This window comes from Pygocentrus nattereri, chromosome 22 (genome assembly GCF_015220715.1).
Source record: "Pygocentrus nattereri isolate fPygNat1 chromosome 22, fPygNat1.pri, whole genome shotgun sequence".
NCBI lineage: Eukaryota > Metazoa > Chordata > Actinopteri > Characiformes > Serrasalmidae > Pygocentrus > Pygocentrus nattereri.
Genome location: NC_051232.1, coordinates 32,219,130 through 32,236,014, shown reverse-complemented (window position 1 = coordinate 32,236,014; position 16,885 = coordinate 32,219,130). Strand labels below are relative to the sequence as shown.

At 40.6% G+C, this 16,885-nt stretch overlaps 1 protein-coding gene across 2 annotated transcripts; it reads right to left on the bottom strand.

The window, feature by feature from the left end:
• Nucleotides 1-35: 35 nt before the first annotated feature.
• Nucleotides 36-8,416, bottom strand: LOC108437859 (kelch-like protein 33). 2 transcript variants are annotated; one of them, XM_017715259.2, is made up of 5 exons: nt 8,096-8,416; nt 7,099-7,857; nt 4,523-5,462; nt 4,268-4,438; nt 36-3,438 (listed from the first exon to the last, which is right to left on the bottom strand). In XM_017715259.2, exons 2-5 carry the CDS (start codon nt 7,739-7,741, stop codon nt 2,916-2,918), a joined length of 2,277 nt encoding a protein of 758 aa, XP_017570748.1. In that variant the 5' UTR covers nt 7,742-7,857; nt 8,096-8,416; the 3' UTR covers nt 36-2,915. The 2 variants fall into 2 exon arrangements, with proteins under 2 accessions (XP_017570748.1, XP_017570747.1); XM_017715258.2 differs by having other exon boundaries at nt 7,099-8,416.
• Between the last annotated feature and the right edge of the window lie 8,469 nt (nt 8,417-16,885).

Here is a 16,885-nt window from a genome sequence, read left to right as displayed (position 1 = left end):
TTCAACTTGAAGCCTCAGTCTTAACACTGGAGGAGGCTTTAGTCCAGTACGCCTCACTTTACTTAGAGTGGACTAATACAGCTTATAAGCTCTTATTAATTTATTATGAACAGGATTTATATTGCATTATGTGAACAATTAATAATGCATAATAAGCGTGGCTATAACGTGTAGTGCATATTTAGAAATATTTATAGCCAAGTTTATAATGGCTTATGAATGCATTATAACATGTTATGAATGTGTTTGTAGACGCTTACAAAGGTGACATTCATAGAAAGTGTAGCTGAAATGTCCTTTCATTGTTTCCCCATAGACTGTAATCTGTGTAAGGTCTTAATTTAAGCAGAGCTTAAGAGTTCAAAATTTTCAAATGTTTTGCTCACTATGCTTTTAATAGTAGGCTGCTATTTAGAGCCAATCCTCTTTACAGCATCATTATACTTCAATGAACATGATTATTACCAAATACACCCAAAGTATTAGCAAATAGCTTGTTTTCTGTTAATAAACCCCTTGTATTTGTTTATACTTAGTAACTGTGAGAATATTCATAAAATTCAGGAAGAAAGCAGTTCACTCACTCAAAATTACAAGTATAAGAGAAAATATGCAGTCGCTGCTATTAAGATTACATGAGTGAAAACTGAAGTTATGTTTTTATATATTGTAATCCATCTGTAACAGTGAACACATCACCAGCAGTTCCTATGTTGTTGAATGTATTAATTAATGTGTAATGACACAGTTATTAGAGACTCTCAGTATAAAGTGGGGCCCTAAGGTGTGAACTTCATTGCATGTATAAGTCTATGTAATTCTATAATTTCTTGCTCAGTCAATGACAACTTACAGGGCTTAGCAGGTCCCTTCATAGTTTTCCATGAACAAAATTCAAGCAAAAACTACAATTTAGACATCAATGCAAAATTTCATTGCTGGTTTTTCAGTTGTGGATTTCTAAAGTTTGCCCCCCAGGTGGAAAAATCCAGGTCATCGTCTTTAAGAATTATGGAGCTGAGCTAGAATATTAACAGGGTATAAATATGACAACAAGAGCCCAAAGTCAGGAGTTAAAAAAATATACCAGCAAAATCAGCAAATAGGAAAAAAAAAACAAGCAAAAAATGGTGAAATTACTACTAAATTTATACCAGAAAATGATTAGTGATCTTTTTGAATAATTCATTAGATTTAACTCTCATTATTTCCATTTGCAGCATATTTTGGACATTTTGATATTCAGTATTTTTCTTATGGATTTTATTTAAACTTGCTGTTGGATTTTGTCTGTCATCAATTTCATGTTTTGTTTGTAGTGTTTGTTTTCGCTTTAAGCTCAGTAAAACTGATGATATCACTCCGACATCCTTAACTAGCATAAAGTAAAGTTTTGTAAAATGACTTATGGGCATTTATAGATACAGAAACTGAAGGCTTTTACTTTTCACTTTTTGCAGCTTGCTAAATGCTGCAGATAGATACTGTATCATTTATACATCATTCATACAACATAACCAAAAAAAATCACTGCTTTTGGTCAATTTTCACCAAATCATTTGGAGTCTTACATTTTTTTAGCATCATTTTTATTGAAGTTTAAAAAACACTGCTTGTTATTATTATTATTATTATTATTATTAGTAGTAGTAGTAGTAGTAGTAGTAGTAATAGTACAGTAGTAGTAGTAGTATTTGCTTGTAACCACTCACATAAAATATCCAGTAATATTAAATAATAACCAAACTGATAATTTATTTATCCTTAATTACTTATAAAGTAATAAAATAGTCATAAATTAGCATTATGCAGGCAAACTATATAAACTAATAAAAATTAAACTACAGGTAAGGCCATGATTTGTTAAATATGAGAGAGCGTCTCATTTCTTTATTGTGAAGTTACAGCTTACACTTCTTTTATAAACTTATGTGAATACGTTAAGTAGTAATAAATGACTCTAAATACCTGACTTGTTCATGATTAGTTACTTATGAAGTAACAAATAATAGATGCCTTATAAACCTTCAATATAATAAAGTGTCGCCAACCAAGCTTGGTAGACTCTTTAGCTTAGTTTAAAGGTTACCTAATATCATCACATCTAACATAAAAACATTCTGCCAATGAAAACATACAGTAAGATTATTACATAGATGCTAACAAGAAAACAGCTCCAAGAACAAAACTTTCAAGGCCTTTTCTTGCAGATGGAATTCAAATTTAATTCTGATTGAAAGCTTAAACATAGCTTGGTTTCAGATAAAACACATGTATTTGGGGGAGCGGGGTTGGTTAACACAGTTTTCACAAAGTTGTCTGCTTCATATCTCAGACATATCATAAATTAGCATAACCTATTAATTAAAAGCTGAACATTTTAGTAAAAAATAAATCAGACAGTCATAAAATATCTACTGGAATCAATGCATTCAGGACACATTTCATGTTGTGCATGTGTGCCAATCTGCCCTAACATGGGATTAGTTGCTGCAAATTCATGTGCAAATTCATGTGCAAATTCAAATGTTCACAGGTACAAAGAATAAACCACAAATATAAACAATCAATGGCAACCAAATAGTGTTTGTACTGTCTGGTCAAGAGGGCAATCGTGTTTTATCTGAATATTTCATTTTAATTAACTGTGCACTAAAATTGGTGTATTTTCACTTACAAAATCAAACAAGCATGTCATTTGAGCGTTGAAACATGTTTGCATGTTTGCTGAGTTTCACATAATGGCTTACAAATAAAACATCTCACTTTCACACAGGCCTCATTTTATGTTTGTTTTCCCAAAATATGTTAAAGTCAGCAAATAAGCCATAACTGTGCATTAAAATTTGCAAATGTGGAACTTTACCGGGGTGCCAAAACTGCACACGGCCACATTAGTCAGCCAGTCAGTTTCTCTATAACTGCCGAAGATGAGGAGGTATGGGCAAGACACAAGCCGCGATGTAAGTGGTTGGGCCTGGCGTTCCACACATGTTTTCCCAGCACTGCGTCGCAGGGTCGTATCTGTGCACACGCTTCATGTCGCTGTAGTCTTCTTGGCAGTAGCCTCCGATGATATAGATCTTTCCCTCCAACACTGCAGATGCTGCACTGACATGGGGGACGGACATGGGCATAATGGCAGCCCAGAAGTCACTAACCGGGTCGTAGAACTCACAGGCCAGCTGGTCAACCACCTGTCCACCAGCGTCAGAGACTCCTCCGGCTACGTATAAGCAGTCCTGAAAGGTTTCCATGCAGTGCTGGGCCCGGTTCTGGGACATGTCCGCCAGGTATGTGGTGCCTTTGTCTGGGTGGTAGAGCAGCATGGATACCAGGCACTGATATCTACAGTCAAAGCCTCCTGAGATGAAGATCTTTCCATTCCATACACTGGCAGCATGGCCACTTAGGGGTTGGTCCAGTGGGTGAACGTAACTAAAGAAGGAATCAGAACAGAATGTTTTAAAGGTCTTGCTAACATTGCTTTTTTCATGTATTTACCTTTCCTTTTCCTTATGCAAGTGAATTTTCTTCTATCTAATCTCCTTAGAAATGTTGTATATAAAGTTATTAACGTAAATGGTTATAAATGTGCTGCATGTTGCTCTGATGCAATTCTTGGCAGAGAGGAGGTACTGTGGCACATGCCTGTCCCCCAGGTCCTGATGATGGTCACAAGAGTCTGCAGAAGGTGGGACTTGAACACTGACCAGTGACGAAGCTCAACTAGTACGGTGGGAAGACGAAGACAACAAGTGAGGGGATGGAGGTGTTGTGCGCGAGTTCCGAACTCCGCCTCTTTGTCACCGCTCCACAGATTGTCTGCCAGCATTGAACGTAAGGCATTGAAGTGGCCTCACTGCGGGTCCAGTGGCAGTGCCCAGGAGGCAAGGCTTGGGACTCACACGCTGCCCCCTCTTACTTGCTGTGTTCCTTTTCCCACCGTCCTCACCAGGTTTCATCAATGCTCGGCGTTCAACGTTCAGGGGCACAGGTACATGCCACAGGTACATTCAGGGCATCACATGGAAATAGTCCCCAAAAGAAAAGTTATTTGTGTAGGTTCACTGGTTGTTTTAGAATGTAAATGAAATGGCTATATTTGTGTTGTAGTCATGGTGACCCCTGGTTCCTATCACCACCACTGTAAAGACATCAGTCAGCTTATTCAACTATCTCAAACCAAACCACTCTAAATGACTCTTTGTGCAATCAGGAATTCCCCTTTAAGTGTTATCATTAACATAAATCTTTGTATTCTTACCTCCAAGAGTCTGTACTTGGGCAGTAGACTTCTACACTCTCTACATTGGCCTCTGAATCTTTGTCTCCACCTATGGCGTATATTCTTTCATCCAAAACCACAAGAGCAAAGCTGCCTCTTCGCTCTTGCATGTCAGCCAACTTTTGCCAGCTGTTCTGCATGGGATTATACCTGTAGTAGAAGGTTCATTGCAGAATAACTGTGTAAAGATCTTTAAACTTCATGCAAATTGTGTTGAACTGTTGGTTGGACTACCTATAGGTGCATTTCATGGTGTCAGTCTTTCCATAATAGTGGCGACCGCCAACTACGTAAAGATTCCCTCTTATCACTCCAACACTGTGACTGAATCTTGGTTTCTCAGGCAAGTCTCCCAGCAGCCTCCACTCGACCCTCTTCATTAGTCCAACGTGGTTACGGAAGGAGTTGCTGAACCAGATTTCCGTACAGGGTGTGCGTTTATCAAAGTCCTCCGTGATCCTTTCACCACCAGCAAGGACCAGGGCTTCTTTTGGAAGGTAGGTCCTGAAGTCTGTATGGACATTAAAGTTACTGGAACAGAACTCCTCTAGTAGGGAGTCATAGAGGTCCTCTGTGCTGACTTTCGGCCATGTAGTTACGGCCTTCACTTCTTTGAATTCCTTGAAGGTCATAAGGGGAAAGTGGATAGTTGCCAACAGCTCTCTGGCTTCTTTCACTCTTCTCCTGGGATTGGCCCCAATCCAAGATATGACCGCCTTGAGCACAGGCAGCTCTGATGCAACACAAAGACAATTGCTGTGCAGGTATGTCTTCAGCTTCTCTGCTGGTAGGTCCTGGAACTTCAGCGTGGCCGCTACCTCCTCAAAATGTCTAAGGACAAAGTCATCCGCCATGTCTTGCAACTCACTCATCCCGTAGGCCTCAGCAAAAGCTGCTACGTCCAGACAACTGTGGGCATCCATTTCCTGCTGCATAAAACTGAGGCAGAGCGAGAGAGCCGGTTGGAACTGGAACTGAAGGGCAGTGCATGTCAACTCAAACACGACACCCCAGTCCAGAGCCAGAGCTCCACTGTATGAGCACTCGAGCAGGATTCCCAGCTCTGGTGCTCCTACCAGTAGCAGGGTGACTGAGGCTTGCTGGCTTTCCTTCATACCACTGCTGAACATGGCATGAAAGTAGTCACTGCTTGCAATCAGGAGAACCTTGTGTGCTGGGAATGATCAGAAAAGGAATACCCATTACTTTCAGGTTTACATTTCATATTTAACAGGAATATTACACAGAAGCCTGGTCACCATAGCAACACGGACAACAGTTTTGTAGCTAACGAAACGGCAAATAAAAGAGTTTCAGAGAGACCAATGTTGATAATTTGGAGACTTTTGCATTTATAATCACTTTAGTTGGTTTCCTGCTGCATTTAATTTGCAATGAGAACCTGTCAAAACACTAAAAAGTCGTGAAAGTGAAGTCAATTTCCCATTCGCCAGCTTGTTCAAACTGTCCCGTTCTCTCTTAAATGGTGCAGCAGTTACATTCTGATGCCCCAGGTAAAATGTCTCTCGGACGTGAGAGACATTTTACAAGAAACCGTTCTACTTTTGTGGAAAGTTTCCTGCTGGAGATGCAAGAAATGCAGCTATAGCTGAGCTAAAGCTTAAAGCAGAGCAAAGTAAATCTGTGTTTTTGTTTATATTTTTTTAGTCTATACTAGAACATTAGCACACACTGAGACACATTCACAGCCAAGATGGTAAAGTGGACATAAAATGTTGTAGCTTCCAAAGTGGTTTGATATTTGCCGAAAGCACAGAACGGCTCTTCTTAACGTTTGGGTTACCTGAGCTAAATTCCCTGGACCAGCAGTCTAGCAGTCAGGAGCAGACCAGGAATTTATGATTACATGATGTATGCTGGATATTATACTGAGAGAATATGCATGGAAGGGAAAACAAAAAAATGTGAAAAACTGTGAGTTCTGGCAACCTGATGAGGTTGAGGGATGCCATGCTGCTCTACCGAATCCTGCATAATATACAACAACAACAAACTAGTCTACACACTTCAAAAATAAGGTTCCTCAGTCATTCTTTAGTAGAGAAGATAGTTCTATATAGAACCATGAACACTCAAACAACCCTCATGCATGATTCAAATGTTCTTTGCATCTTGAAAGCATTCATGCGATTGATGGAGAATGTGCTGGAGATGGATACTTTTAGCACCATGAAGGGTTCTGTTATTGTTACAATACAAGCTTGTAACAAAAGCAGAACTCTTTTTGGTGCTATTTAGAACCCTTTTTAACAAGTTTCTATACAGATCCAGCTACAGCATATTTTCCATCAATCTGAACCATGTCAAGATGCAAAGAACACTTGGATCACGCAAATGGTTCTTTGAGTACTAGATAGAACCATCTTGTTTACTAAAGAACCCATGAAGACCCAAACAAGTGTATAGATTAAAATCAAACTAGATGCTAGTTCAGTGCCAGAATGCTCTATCAATAGAAATGTAATTTTCATTAAGGCACTTTGGACGATGGTGGGACAGCTTGGGTCCGTTTCTAACAGAATTTTTTTGAGCTTGGGTTCAGTTTCAGACCCATAACCTAGTGATATGGGTTGGGTCAGGCTCAAGCGCTGTGAGTCATGTCAGGTCAAGCTTGGAAGGAACAATTTTGGGCTGTATTTGTGTTCAGACCAAAATTTAACCCTCGATCTCACCACTGCCGTGCAGTTCTAATGGCGCCAAGATAAGGCTTTCAGAATTTTTCCACGGGACCTTCATGAAACATCATGATAAACAGGCTGTATATACTGTGCGGTTTGATCATATCTTACCACGAAATATTCTTCCTTCTGCCTCCAGCTCCACATCACATCCCACTCTTTCTTCCCACAGCTGCCTAATGGACTCCAAGCTGAGCTTCAGCTGTTCTTCAGCAGATACATTTTCCACCATCTCTTTGCCATCATCTTTCTTTCTCCCCCTCTCCTCCTTTTTATTGCAGAGCTCCAGAACTCTGGAGACTCCAAGACAGAGAGCGGCTGTCTGAATCTGAGCCAAAGATTCTCTGTTTAGGCCTGCAATGGTTCCAGTGTAGGCAAACTCCAGCACCGCAGACAGTCCGAGCCCAGATACCTCTGGAGCCAAACGTAGAAACACCATCTCCTCATTCCTTTCTTGGAGCATCTTCTGGATGACGGTGCTCACTGTGGCCAGGACCATAGAGTGAGCCTGGAAGCTATGTCCACTGTCGGTGATTAGGAGGAGATCAGTGAGGAAAGAGGACTGTTTCATTTCTTCCAGAGCTTGGAAGACCTTCTTTGAGTAAGCAGGCTGGCAGTATAGCTTCTCTGGATATTCTTCATATTCCTCATATTCATCATTTGTGTCATCATCGTCGTCATTATCATCATCATCATCATCATCATCATCATCATCAAATTCCTCATCCTCTGAGCTCTTCTCTGAAATGTCCATTTCCTGCCCTTGTTCGGAAGTGGTTTCTGTTCTCTGGTCATTTTCGTCTGTAGAAGAATTGAACGTACCCAACCTGAGGATCTCATCACTTCCAGCTTCGGTGTCATCAGCCTCTTCTGTGGTTGACAACAGAACAAAATTGTTGCCATTGTGGTCACCACCTCCACCATCACCATCATCATTATCATCAGACCAAGTGTAGCTGCTGTTATCAGCATCACTCAAGACAGAAGACGTAGCAACACTGTCATCATTACCACCCTCATCATCAAGTGCCACATTATGATCACTTTTTCCATTTTCCTTGCCTCTTGAATACTCCTCTACCTCCTCATCCTCTTCCTCTGCGCTCACCTGCTCTCCTGTGTTGTTCAGGTCCATCCAGCTACTTCCATTTCTTCCTTCTCTTTGCTCTCTCTCATTGTCCCCTCTCTCCGTTTCCCAGGATGCTGCCAAGCCCCTTAAAGGACAATGGTTAGCCACAGCCATGAGTAGCCTTCACCTCTTGGTCTTCTCAGGATATTATATATCCACCTTCTAACTTTTCAACGTTTTAGAGTGAAATAGAAATTTCACTGACTTTCAAAGCAGCTACATAAAGTCAGCTGAGCTTTCTGTCACTGTTCAGAGTGTGTAGTGTTTCTCTTCTCCCTCCCTTTCTTATGCTGTTGGCATCTTGGCATTTGAACGCCCACCCCCCCCCCCCCCCCCCCCCCCCAACACCTCCCAACACCTCCCAACACCTCCCAACACCTTCACCACCTCACTCCTCCCAAGTAGACTAATATGACCTATATATATCCCTTGATGTGATGTGTTTACCTTGATAAACACATCACAGCACAGTATTTTACCATATACCTATACCTCTCTCTCTCTACACACACACACACACACACACACACACACACACACATATATATATATATATATATATATATATATATATAGAGAGAGAGAGAGAGAGAGAGAGAGGAGAGAGAGAGAGAGAGATACTATGCAAATACTATGCAAAGAAAAAAAAGCTCTCCGGACTGGTAACTTTACAGAAGTGGGCAAAAACCTTTAATTTTATTGGAAGTTAGTGTAAAAACGTAAGCGTCTCTGGGGCATTTCTATTGGTCCATTTATTTTATTATTGGTTTATTTATTTTCACACTATATAAAGGACAGCAAAAACTTAAAATGTGGATATACATGTTTTACTTATGGAGTGATTCAAAAAGATTCATTCGATTTTTACAACCGTGAGGCGTCTAGGAACCAATCCACACTCCAACTGTAAGAGGGGGTCATAGAGTTTCTGACCGGCTCCTTCAGTCTGAGAGGAGCTGAGACCCCTGAGCTGAAAGCGTTCTGCGTTCTCCATGTCAATAAGAGTGAATCCGTCAGAACTGAGCAGCGGGATTTTCATCAGCAGTGAAGCTCCAGCAGCTCAGAACGTTCGGCGCTGGTTCCACAGCACTGGATGATCTCCGAAATCCCACTGAAAGAGCCGTGAGAGCAGCGACGCCCGACACGCTCAGTCCAGTCTGGGATGAGTTTGACTGTGGTGTTGATGTCGTCCGTACAGCTGGAGGAGCTTCAGACTGAGACCTTGTACAGTTACATAATAAAGTTTATGCTCATTTAAAGCGTTTACAGCTCACTGCACTGATCTGTAGTGATTTACATGTGAAATGAATCATTTTGAAATCAGATTAAACCCTGTATATAGCCGGCTTTGAAGCAACATCTAAATCTACAGTGTAATGAGTCAGTTGTCATGTAATGCAGTGTTCTGCAGCACAGCATCGCATCCCTCAGCCTTATACGTTTACAGAATTCAATTGAATTCAATTCAATTTGATATTGTTTTCATGTTGTTCTTCATCAGTGTTTACTCACTACAATACCCCGCCTCCATGTGGTGTCAACAAATCCCGACTGCTGGCCTAGCTGTAGTTGAAGCTATAGGCACATAAATACAGAGAAGCTAGCACTTCATATCATATCATAATCATAAAAAAAATCAACTCAGCTCAAAATGCATGCCAAAGACGAGCTGCTGCCGTTTTAAGAAGCTAACCTGAGATAAAATATCTCGATAACCTGCTAACTTTTCCACTTGTTGGCCAGTCGCTTGTGTCATTTGAATAATCCACTCGCTTGTTTGATCCTTTGAAGAAAGTAACCATGCTTATTTGGCTGTAATAAGATGTTTAGCTACATCTGAGAGCAGCCCACCTCCAAAAGTTCCTTCTGCCCTCGAGACACATCGTCAGAAGGGGGGCTGTCGTAGTCTTTAAACCAGAAAAACTCACTCAAGGTACTGAAGCACCGCTGAAGTACGCGATGAGGCGTGTTTACAAGGCATGTAGCGATATTCGGTTTTGTCATTTTGCTTGTTTGCGTTTAAAGAGCTTTATATGTTGATCAGCACACGGAATAATATCTTTACCCACGTTAACATGTCCTTCCGCCTGTTATCATAGATGTGTAGCTGTCAGGATGATGACACTGTGTTGAGGAGGTTTGGGCCTGTCCTGCTGTAAAAGTCTCCTTTCGGCTGTGTCCTGCCCTTATTTTGAGGCCTGTTTTCAGAGCAGCGTGAAAGTTATTTACTGTAACTGTTTTTCTCATCTTGACCTTGAATGCTTGAGGGTGTGGAGGGGAGGCTGAGGAGCATGTGACACCCCGAGGCATTAGATTCTTACTGAGTCAGGAGGAATCAAGTTGCTCCTCCACAGCCAGAGCGCGGTATCTGGGTCAAGCAACGTACAGTAGACATCAACAAGCTGTTTATAGGCAGTCTGTGAAATTTTAATCTAACGATATATTCAGCCAAAATGCACTGTTAGAGTTTAAAATATGAAAATGCCTAGTTTGGCTTTCACACATGGAAGCATATTTGGATATTTTGTGTTCAAAGTGACTGTTTTATTCTAAAACGGATTGTTCTGGTCCGGAAATCTGATTCGCTGAGCTGCTTAAAATACACGGCATATGCACTCCTAGGCCCACCTCACAACTTAAGTTGTATAACTGCACCACAGCACGAAAAACCCTTGAGCTGTGAATGGAATGATCTCTCACTATAATGCTGCTCGTATGGACCACCGAGTATATGAAGTAAGAACACGGGGGGCTGGCAACTTATGCTCTTATCTAGGCTGGTCAGCTTGGTAACAGCCTGAACAGCTCCATCATTAATATCACAGGCTTGAATTAAAGCACTTATGATATGATTCACTGTAAAATGGCAAAATAAAGGTCTAAATATGGCCCTTGAATGTCTTTCACGCTTCAAATGTCTGTGTTTCTCTTGGAAGTAGCATCAAATCCAGGTTGAATCCCAACAACTCCGTACTCCCTAAATAGTTCTAGCTATGAAAGTTTAGAACTTCTAGCCTCTACAGCTGAACGGTGCATCATGTATCGAGTTTGGATGTCTTTGAGTCCCAAATGACTGTTTCTTGGCTGTGTTTTGTTCTGTTGGGCTGCAGGATCCAGTATTTAAACTCTTGTGTAGTGCACTCTGTAGGGAGCAGGCAGCAATTTGAGATTCGGCACCAGCGCGAGAAGAGCGGCGCCACTGCATTGGCGCGAAATCAGACTTGCAGTGGTAAATTAGTGAACAAAAAATCCCTAGTAAAGCAAACGATTTTGCGGTAAACAGTGCTGCGATATCAGATGTTTATTATTATATGACAAAAAGTTTAAAAATTCGCGAAATGACCGCAGTAAACAGTGATGGGTGACCGGATGCTCTTCTCCTCATTCAGCTCACGCTTGCTTGTAAACGATACTGTACACTGAAGGAACTATATTTGTTGCCAGAAATGACTTATGTCAATTTTTAATAATAATAAATTATTTTCTGAAAGATTTGGTTGTTAAATCATATTTTATGTTGGCCGCCGTTTTATAAAAGCAATAAACCACTTCAGGCTGTGCGATACTGCGAGTTCATCACAGGGAAGGGAGTTTTAGACACTCCACTAACAACAGCCTTCCCCATGGGAAAACCACAGTAACCCACAGCCTCTAGTGGTGTATTACTTTATTATAACACATATTTGTAATGTCAAAATGGGTGGTTGGACGGTTATTCAAGGTTTGCAAAAGTGTGAGCACCCCAGTCAAATTGTTTTGTTGAGGTGGAGAAGATGTTGAAGTTACAACATCTTCTACAGGGAACAGCCATAAAATACGGCATTTTTCTGCAAATCTAATGCACATTTTCTTATTTATTTGCTGAGTTTAAAAGGAAAATTCCACTGATTCTGTGCAATTAAATCACTGAGATGAATAAAGTCATTTAGAAAAACTCTCAATCAGTGTAGAGTGCTAAAATGATGGAAAGTTAAGGGTTCTTCAGTAAAGAAATGGTTCTATATTGGAAGCATGAACACTCAAAGAACCCTTTGCATGATTAAAGAATTTCTTTGCATCATTTTTCTTTTTGAAAAGGGTTCTGCATAAGCGCCCAAAAAGGGTTCTTCTGTTGTAACAATGTCAAGCCAACAACAGTAGAACTCTTTGCTGAAAGGGTCTATATAGAACCAAATCAAATACATTCTCCATCAGTCTGAGAACCATGTCATGATACAAGTGTTCAAATGAGTGTTCATGGTTCCAATATAGAACCATTTCTTTCCTAAAGAACCCTTATGGACTATTTTAAATCTTATCTCAGGCGGCACATTCATAACATTTAGGCCATTAACATGCTTCAGACGTCTGGTTCCTATCACTTCTATTGTGAACAGGTCCTCACTCTGAAAGCATCTGTAGAATAGAGCGTTTTAGCTAAAACCACTCGGAATTGGTAGAATTCCCATTTAACATTATGGAAAACATTAGGCATAAAATGTGAAATGTGACAAGACGTTTGCATAAAATCAGCAAAAATAAACAATAACTGCAATAAAACATGCGGTGTCTTCTCTGTAGACGATGCATTTATTGTAATTAAACATGGAATTTGACCAGGAGTGCCCAAACGTGCCGTGTTCTTTTTCTAATCATGCTAAATGTATCTGTTGGATAGGGATGGGACGGTTAGAGAAGCTGATCAGATGCCCTCACAGTGTCCTAGAACACAGTGGAACACTACGCTGAAGAGTGGTTTGAGTTGCCATAAATGAGAATTAGGAACGTGTGCTTGTTGATAAATTAGATTAAGCTGTTCTTTGTGGGAAATCTGTGTCTGACCTACTGGGCAAACTATCACACATCATGCTCAAAGGCAGCTTCGGCGCTTTGTCTGGGAAATCTTGGCCGGTGTCGGAACGCAGGGCTACTGTATCTCCTCGGAGATTCTGTCTCTCTGTGTTTTGGGAAACCGAATACACTAGACAACAGATGGAATACCCACAGTGCTTTAAGTGATACAAACAAGAGGAGCGAATGTGACAGCCGGCCTTGGACTGGAAACTGACTCGAGGTGCCAACAGGCCATTCGTAGAGGGGAAGGAAGGGGGGGGAGGGAGGATCTCTCTATTCTCTCTCTGGCAAGGAAAGTTCTTTTCTTTTGTTGATCTTGCTTCTGTAGGAAATTTGGTGCTCTTTAGTGAATGATTCAACAGAGGATAGACACTTGTGCTTCAGCACTTGGCAGCCCCACTCTGTGAGTTTTTGTGGTCTGCCACTATGTGGCTGAGCTCTTGTTCCTCTTAGACGCTTCCATTTCACAATCATAGCACTTACAGTTGTCTGGGGCAGATCTACCAGGACAGAAACTTCACAATCTGACTCGTGGAAGAGGCAGCATGCCATGTTTAAGTCACCGAACTCATCAGTACGACCCCTTCTGCTACTAGTGTTTGTCTATTGAGACTGCAAGGCTATGTGCTTAATTTTATCCCCCTTTAACAATGGGTGTGGCTGAAACACCTGAACCTAATAATTAGGAGGAGCATCCCAATATTTTTGTCCATATAATGTATCTTTTGCTGTCACATCAAAGTTTCAGAACTTAGTTTTCTTCGGTTTCTTTATATCCAACACTATCAGTGACTTTGCTTACATCCAACATATTTCACTTGTAACGTATTTACCAATCTGTAAAATTGGTAATTATTCTTTTATCATGTTGGGGGGAGGGGTGAAACAAAATATAAAATATGCCATAACTTTTGCACCTTTTATTTTTTATCGAACGTGTTAAATTCTGCAAATAAACAGTAATTGTATTCTCTGTAGAGGATGCATTCAATTAATTTCACTTAGTAACTGAGCAATGGGATTTGACCAGGGTGCTAAGACTTTTGCATATGACTGTAACTATGCAAAATGTATAATCATGCCGAATTTTGGTGCTGGACATCAGTGAAAACCTCCATTTCCTTTGGTTTTGATTCTTTTGAGGCCATTTAAATTGCATTTTGTGAACCTTTTGTGTTGAAGGACCAATAAAAATGATCCAAAATTTCTTTTGTCTTTATATGAAAAGGCCTGTATCCTTTATTTTGTGTTTTTATACACTGTGTCCACTCACTGTCCACTCTATAAGACACTCCTACCTCGGCGGTCCACCTTGTAGATGTAAAGTCAGAGACGACAGCTCATCTGCTGCTGCACAGTTTGTGTTGGTCATCCTCTAGACCTTCATCAGTGGTCACAGGACGCTGCCCACAGGACGCTGCCCACAGGACGCTGTTGGCTGGATATTTTATGTTTTTAGTTTTCAGTCCAGCAGAGACACTGAGGTGTTTAAAAGCTCCAGCAGCACTGCTGTTTCTGATCCACTCAGACCAGCGCAACACACACTAACACAGTGTCACTGCAGTGCTGAGAATGACCCACCACCCAAATAGTACATGCTCTGTGAGGGTCCATGGGGGTCCTGACCACTGAAGAACAGGGTAACAGAGTATCAGAGAAACAGATGGACTACAGTCTGTAACTGTAGAACTACAGAGTGCAGCTATACGGTCAGTGGAGCTGATAAAGTGGACAGTGAGCGCAGAAACAAGTGATTTTAAAGTTGAAAACCTTTTTTAAAGTTATGTTTTTGACTCATCTGTAACTCTTTGTTCTGTAACTTCACCCATTGTGAACTTACTATTGTGTAGATTTCCACAGTGGATGTGTTAGAATGCAACAAACCAAACCTCGAGAAGATGAGCAATCCTCGCTTCACACAAAACCCATGGTTGCTATGGAAATGAGCTTCGGGAAAGGGAACCGGGAACTCCATCTGGACCAGCACTACTTCTCTTAAATGCTGTTTATGAATCATGTCCATTGGCTGATGGAGGTGTTGTTCAACTTCAGCTCCTGGGAGTCCACCTCCTCGTGTGAGAACGTTCGGTAAGCATCCATCTCGTCCACGTTTTCTCTCTCTGTTCAGATCACGATTGCTGTCCTCTCATGTTGGATAAGTGGCTCTCGTACGTTTGTCCTACAATAAGTAGATCTCTTCACATCCTGCAGGCCATTTAATACACGGAGACCATCACCAAATACTGTACACTTCATCCAACCTAACACAGTGGTTCCTAATCTGATCTACAGCTGGTTTAGACTGGAAGTATTTCTTGGTTTACTTCACTGATCACAACAATCGGGCAAACTTTTTAAAATAAAGGTGCCAAATAAGGTTCTTTTGCGGTGACGCTGTAGAAGAACCGCATTTGGTTCCCTACAGCAGCAAGCGTTAAAAAACTTCCTGAAGACTGAACTTTCTGCACAATGTTCTTCAATGTTCTATACTAATGAAACGTTTGCCAAGAACTGCATATCCAAGCCAAGAAGCATTTAAAATTTATTTATTTATTTATTTATTTTTGGACTCATCCATTTTTCCCCTAATTTAGTTACGTGGGTCATTGACATGATCTATTTTTTGTGACTGAGTCCGTTATTTTCCAAAAAAATACTTTAATAAATACATGCCATATATACCAATTTATTCAACAGTAATTCTTTTATGTGAAACCATTTTCAGTGCATCCACATAAAATTTCATTTTAGTTTCTTTTTTGCCTCCAAAAGTCTAAAAATGCCCAACCAGGTTGTCAGGCGGGTATGTTAATTAAGTAAGACATCAAAAAAGGTGATTTCATTATAAAAAGTGATTTCATGTTTGAAAACTTATACTGTGTTTGAAAAAATATAAACCACGTCGCAAAGTAAGGCAACTTTATGAAGTGCGCAGGTCACTGAAAAACCTCAAGTTTGCACTCCCTTAAATGTCAGGTGGCACATCAAAAACAAAGGTCTTTTATTTTGACATGCTTTTTCAAAAGATGGGCCAGGTTACTGCTTCACAAATAAGACCCCAAGTGATCTTCACGGAGCAACGTCGGCAGCCCTTGGACACGTTTTTATTTATTTATTTATTTGTTTATTTTGTGCCGTGGTTAGGTTACCATGTCAGGTGGTTTGACCTCAGGAGAACCATAAAAATGTGAAAATATTACAATGTTTATTTATTTGAAAGATGTTAAGTATGAATTCGAGTTCAAGGACAAAGGATTAGACTAGAGATGTCTAATTAGATGCCTGTTTAATTTGAAACTGGTCCGAAAAGTCAGGCGGCGCAACCAGTAAATGTGGAATGGTGCAAAGAGACCAGAACAGTTTAATAACTGATACAGGCCAAATGAAAGCTTTGACAACACTCTATATACTACTAGATATAAAATGCATATAGATAGAAAATGCCAACGTATATACACATATATAAAAACTTTCATTTTGAAAACTTTGTGGTATGAACACGTATTTTCAAACTTCTGTTAACCCACTTAGAGGAGAACGCTAACTGCCAATTCCCATTTCTTAGTTTTACCCCTACTCTTTTGCCCCTTGGAACTGAGGTATACGGTTATATTGGTATATAGGATAGACTGCAAGCACGTTTTGTTGTAGTTAGCCTAGTCACCCAGCATGCTGGCATTCACAGTCAAGTCATACTGCGCTCTAAGCCATATCGACAAGTCTGTGCAACCTAAACAAAGACCTGGTCATGATTTGAGCAGGTTGTGAGAAGTTTTGGGCACGTATGTTTTGCAGAAACTTTATGTGCTATTTGGGTGACTATTGAATTCTGGTGTTTGTTAGCGACATTAGCCTCGCAGCTCTTGCACCAAACCAAGGAGGACAAACATGTAACTATAAAACTGTAAAACAGTTCAGGTCAAAGTTCCGCATGAG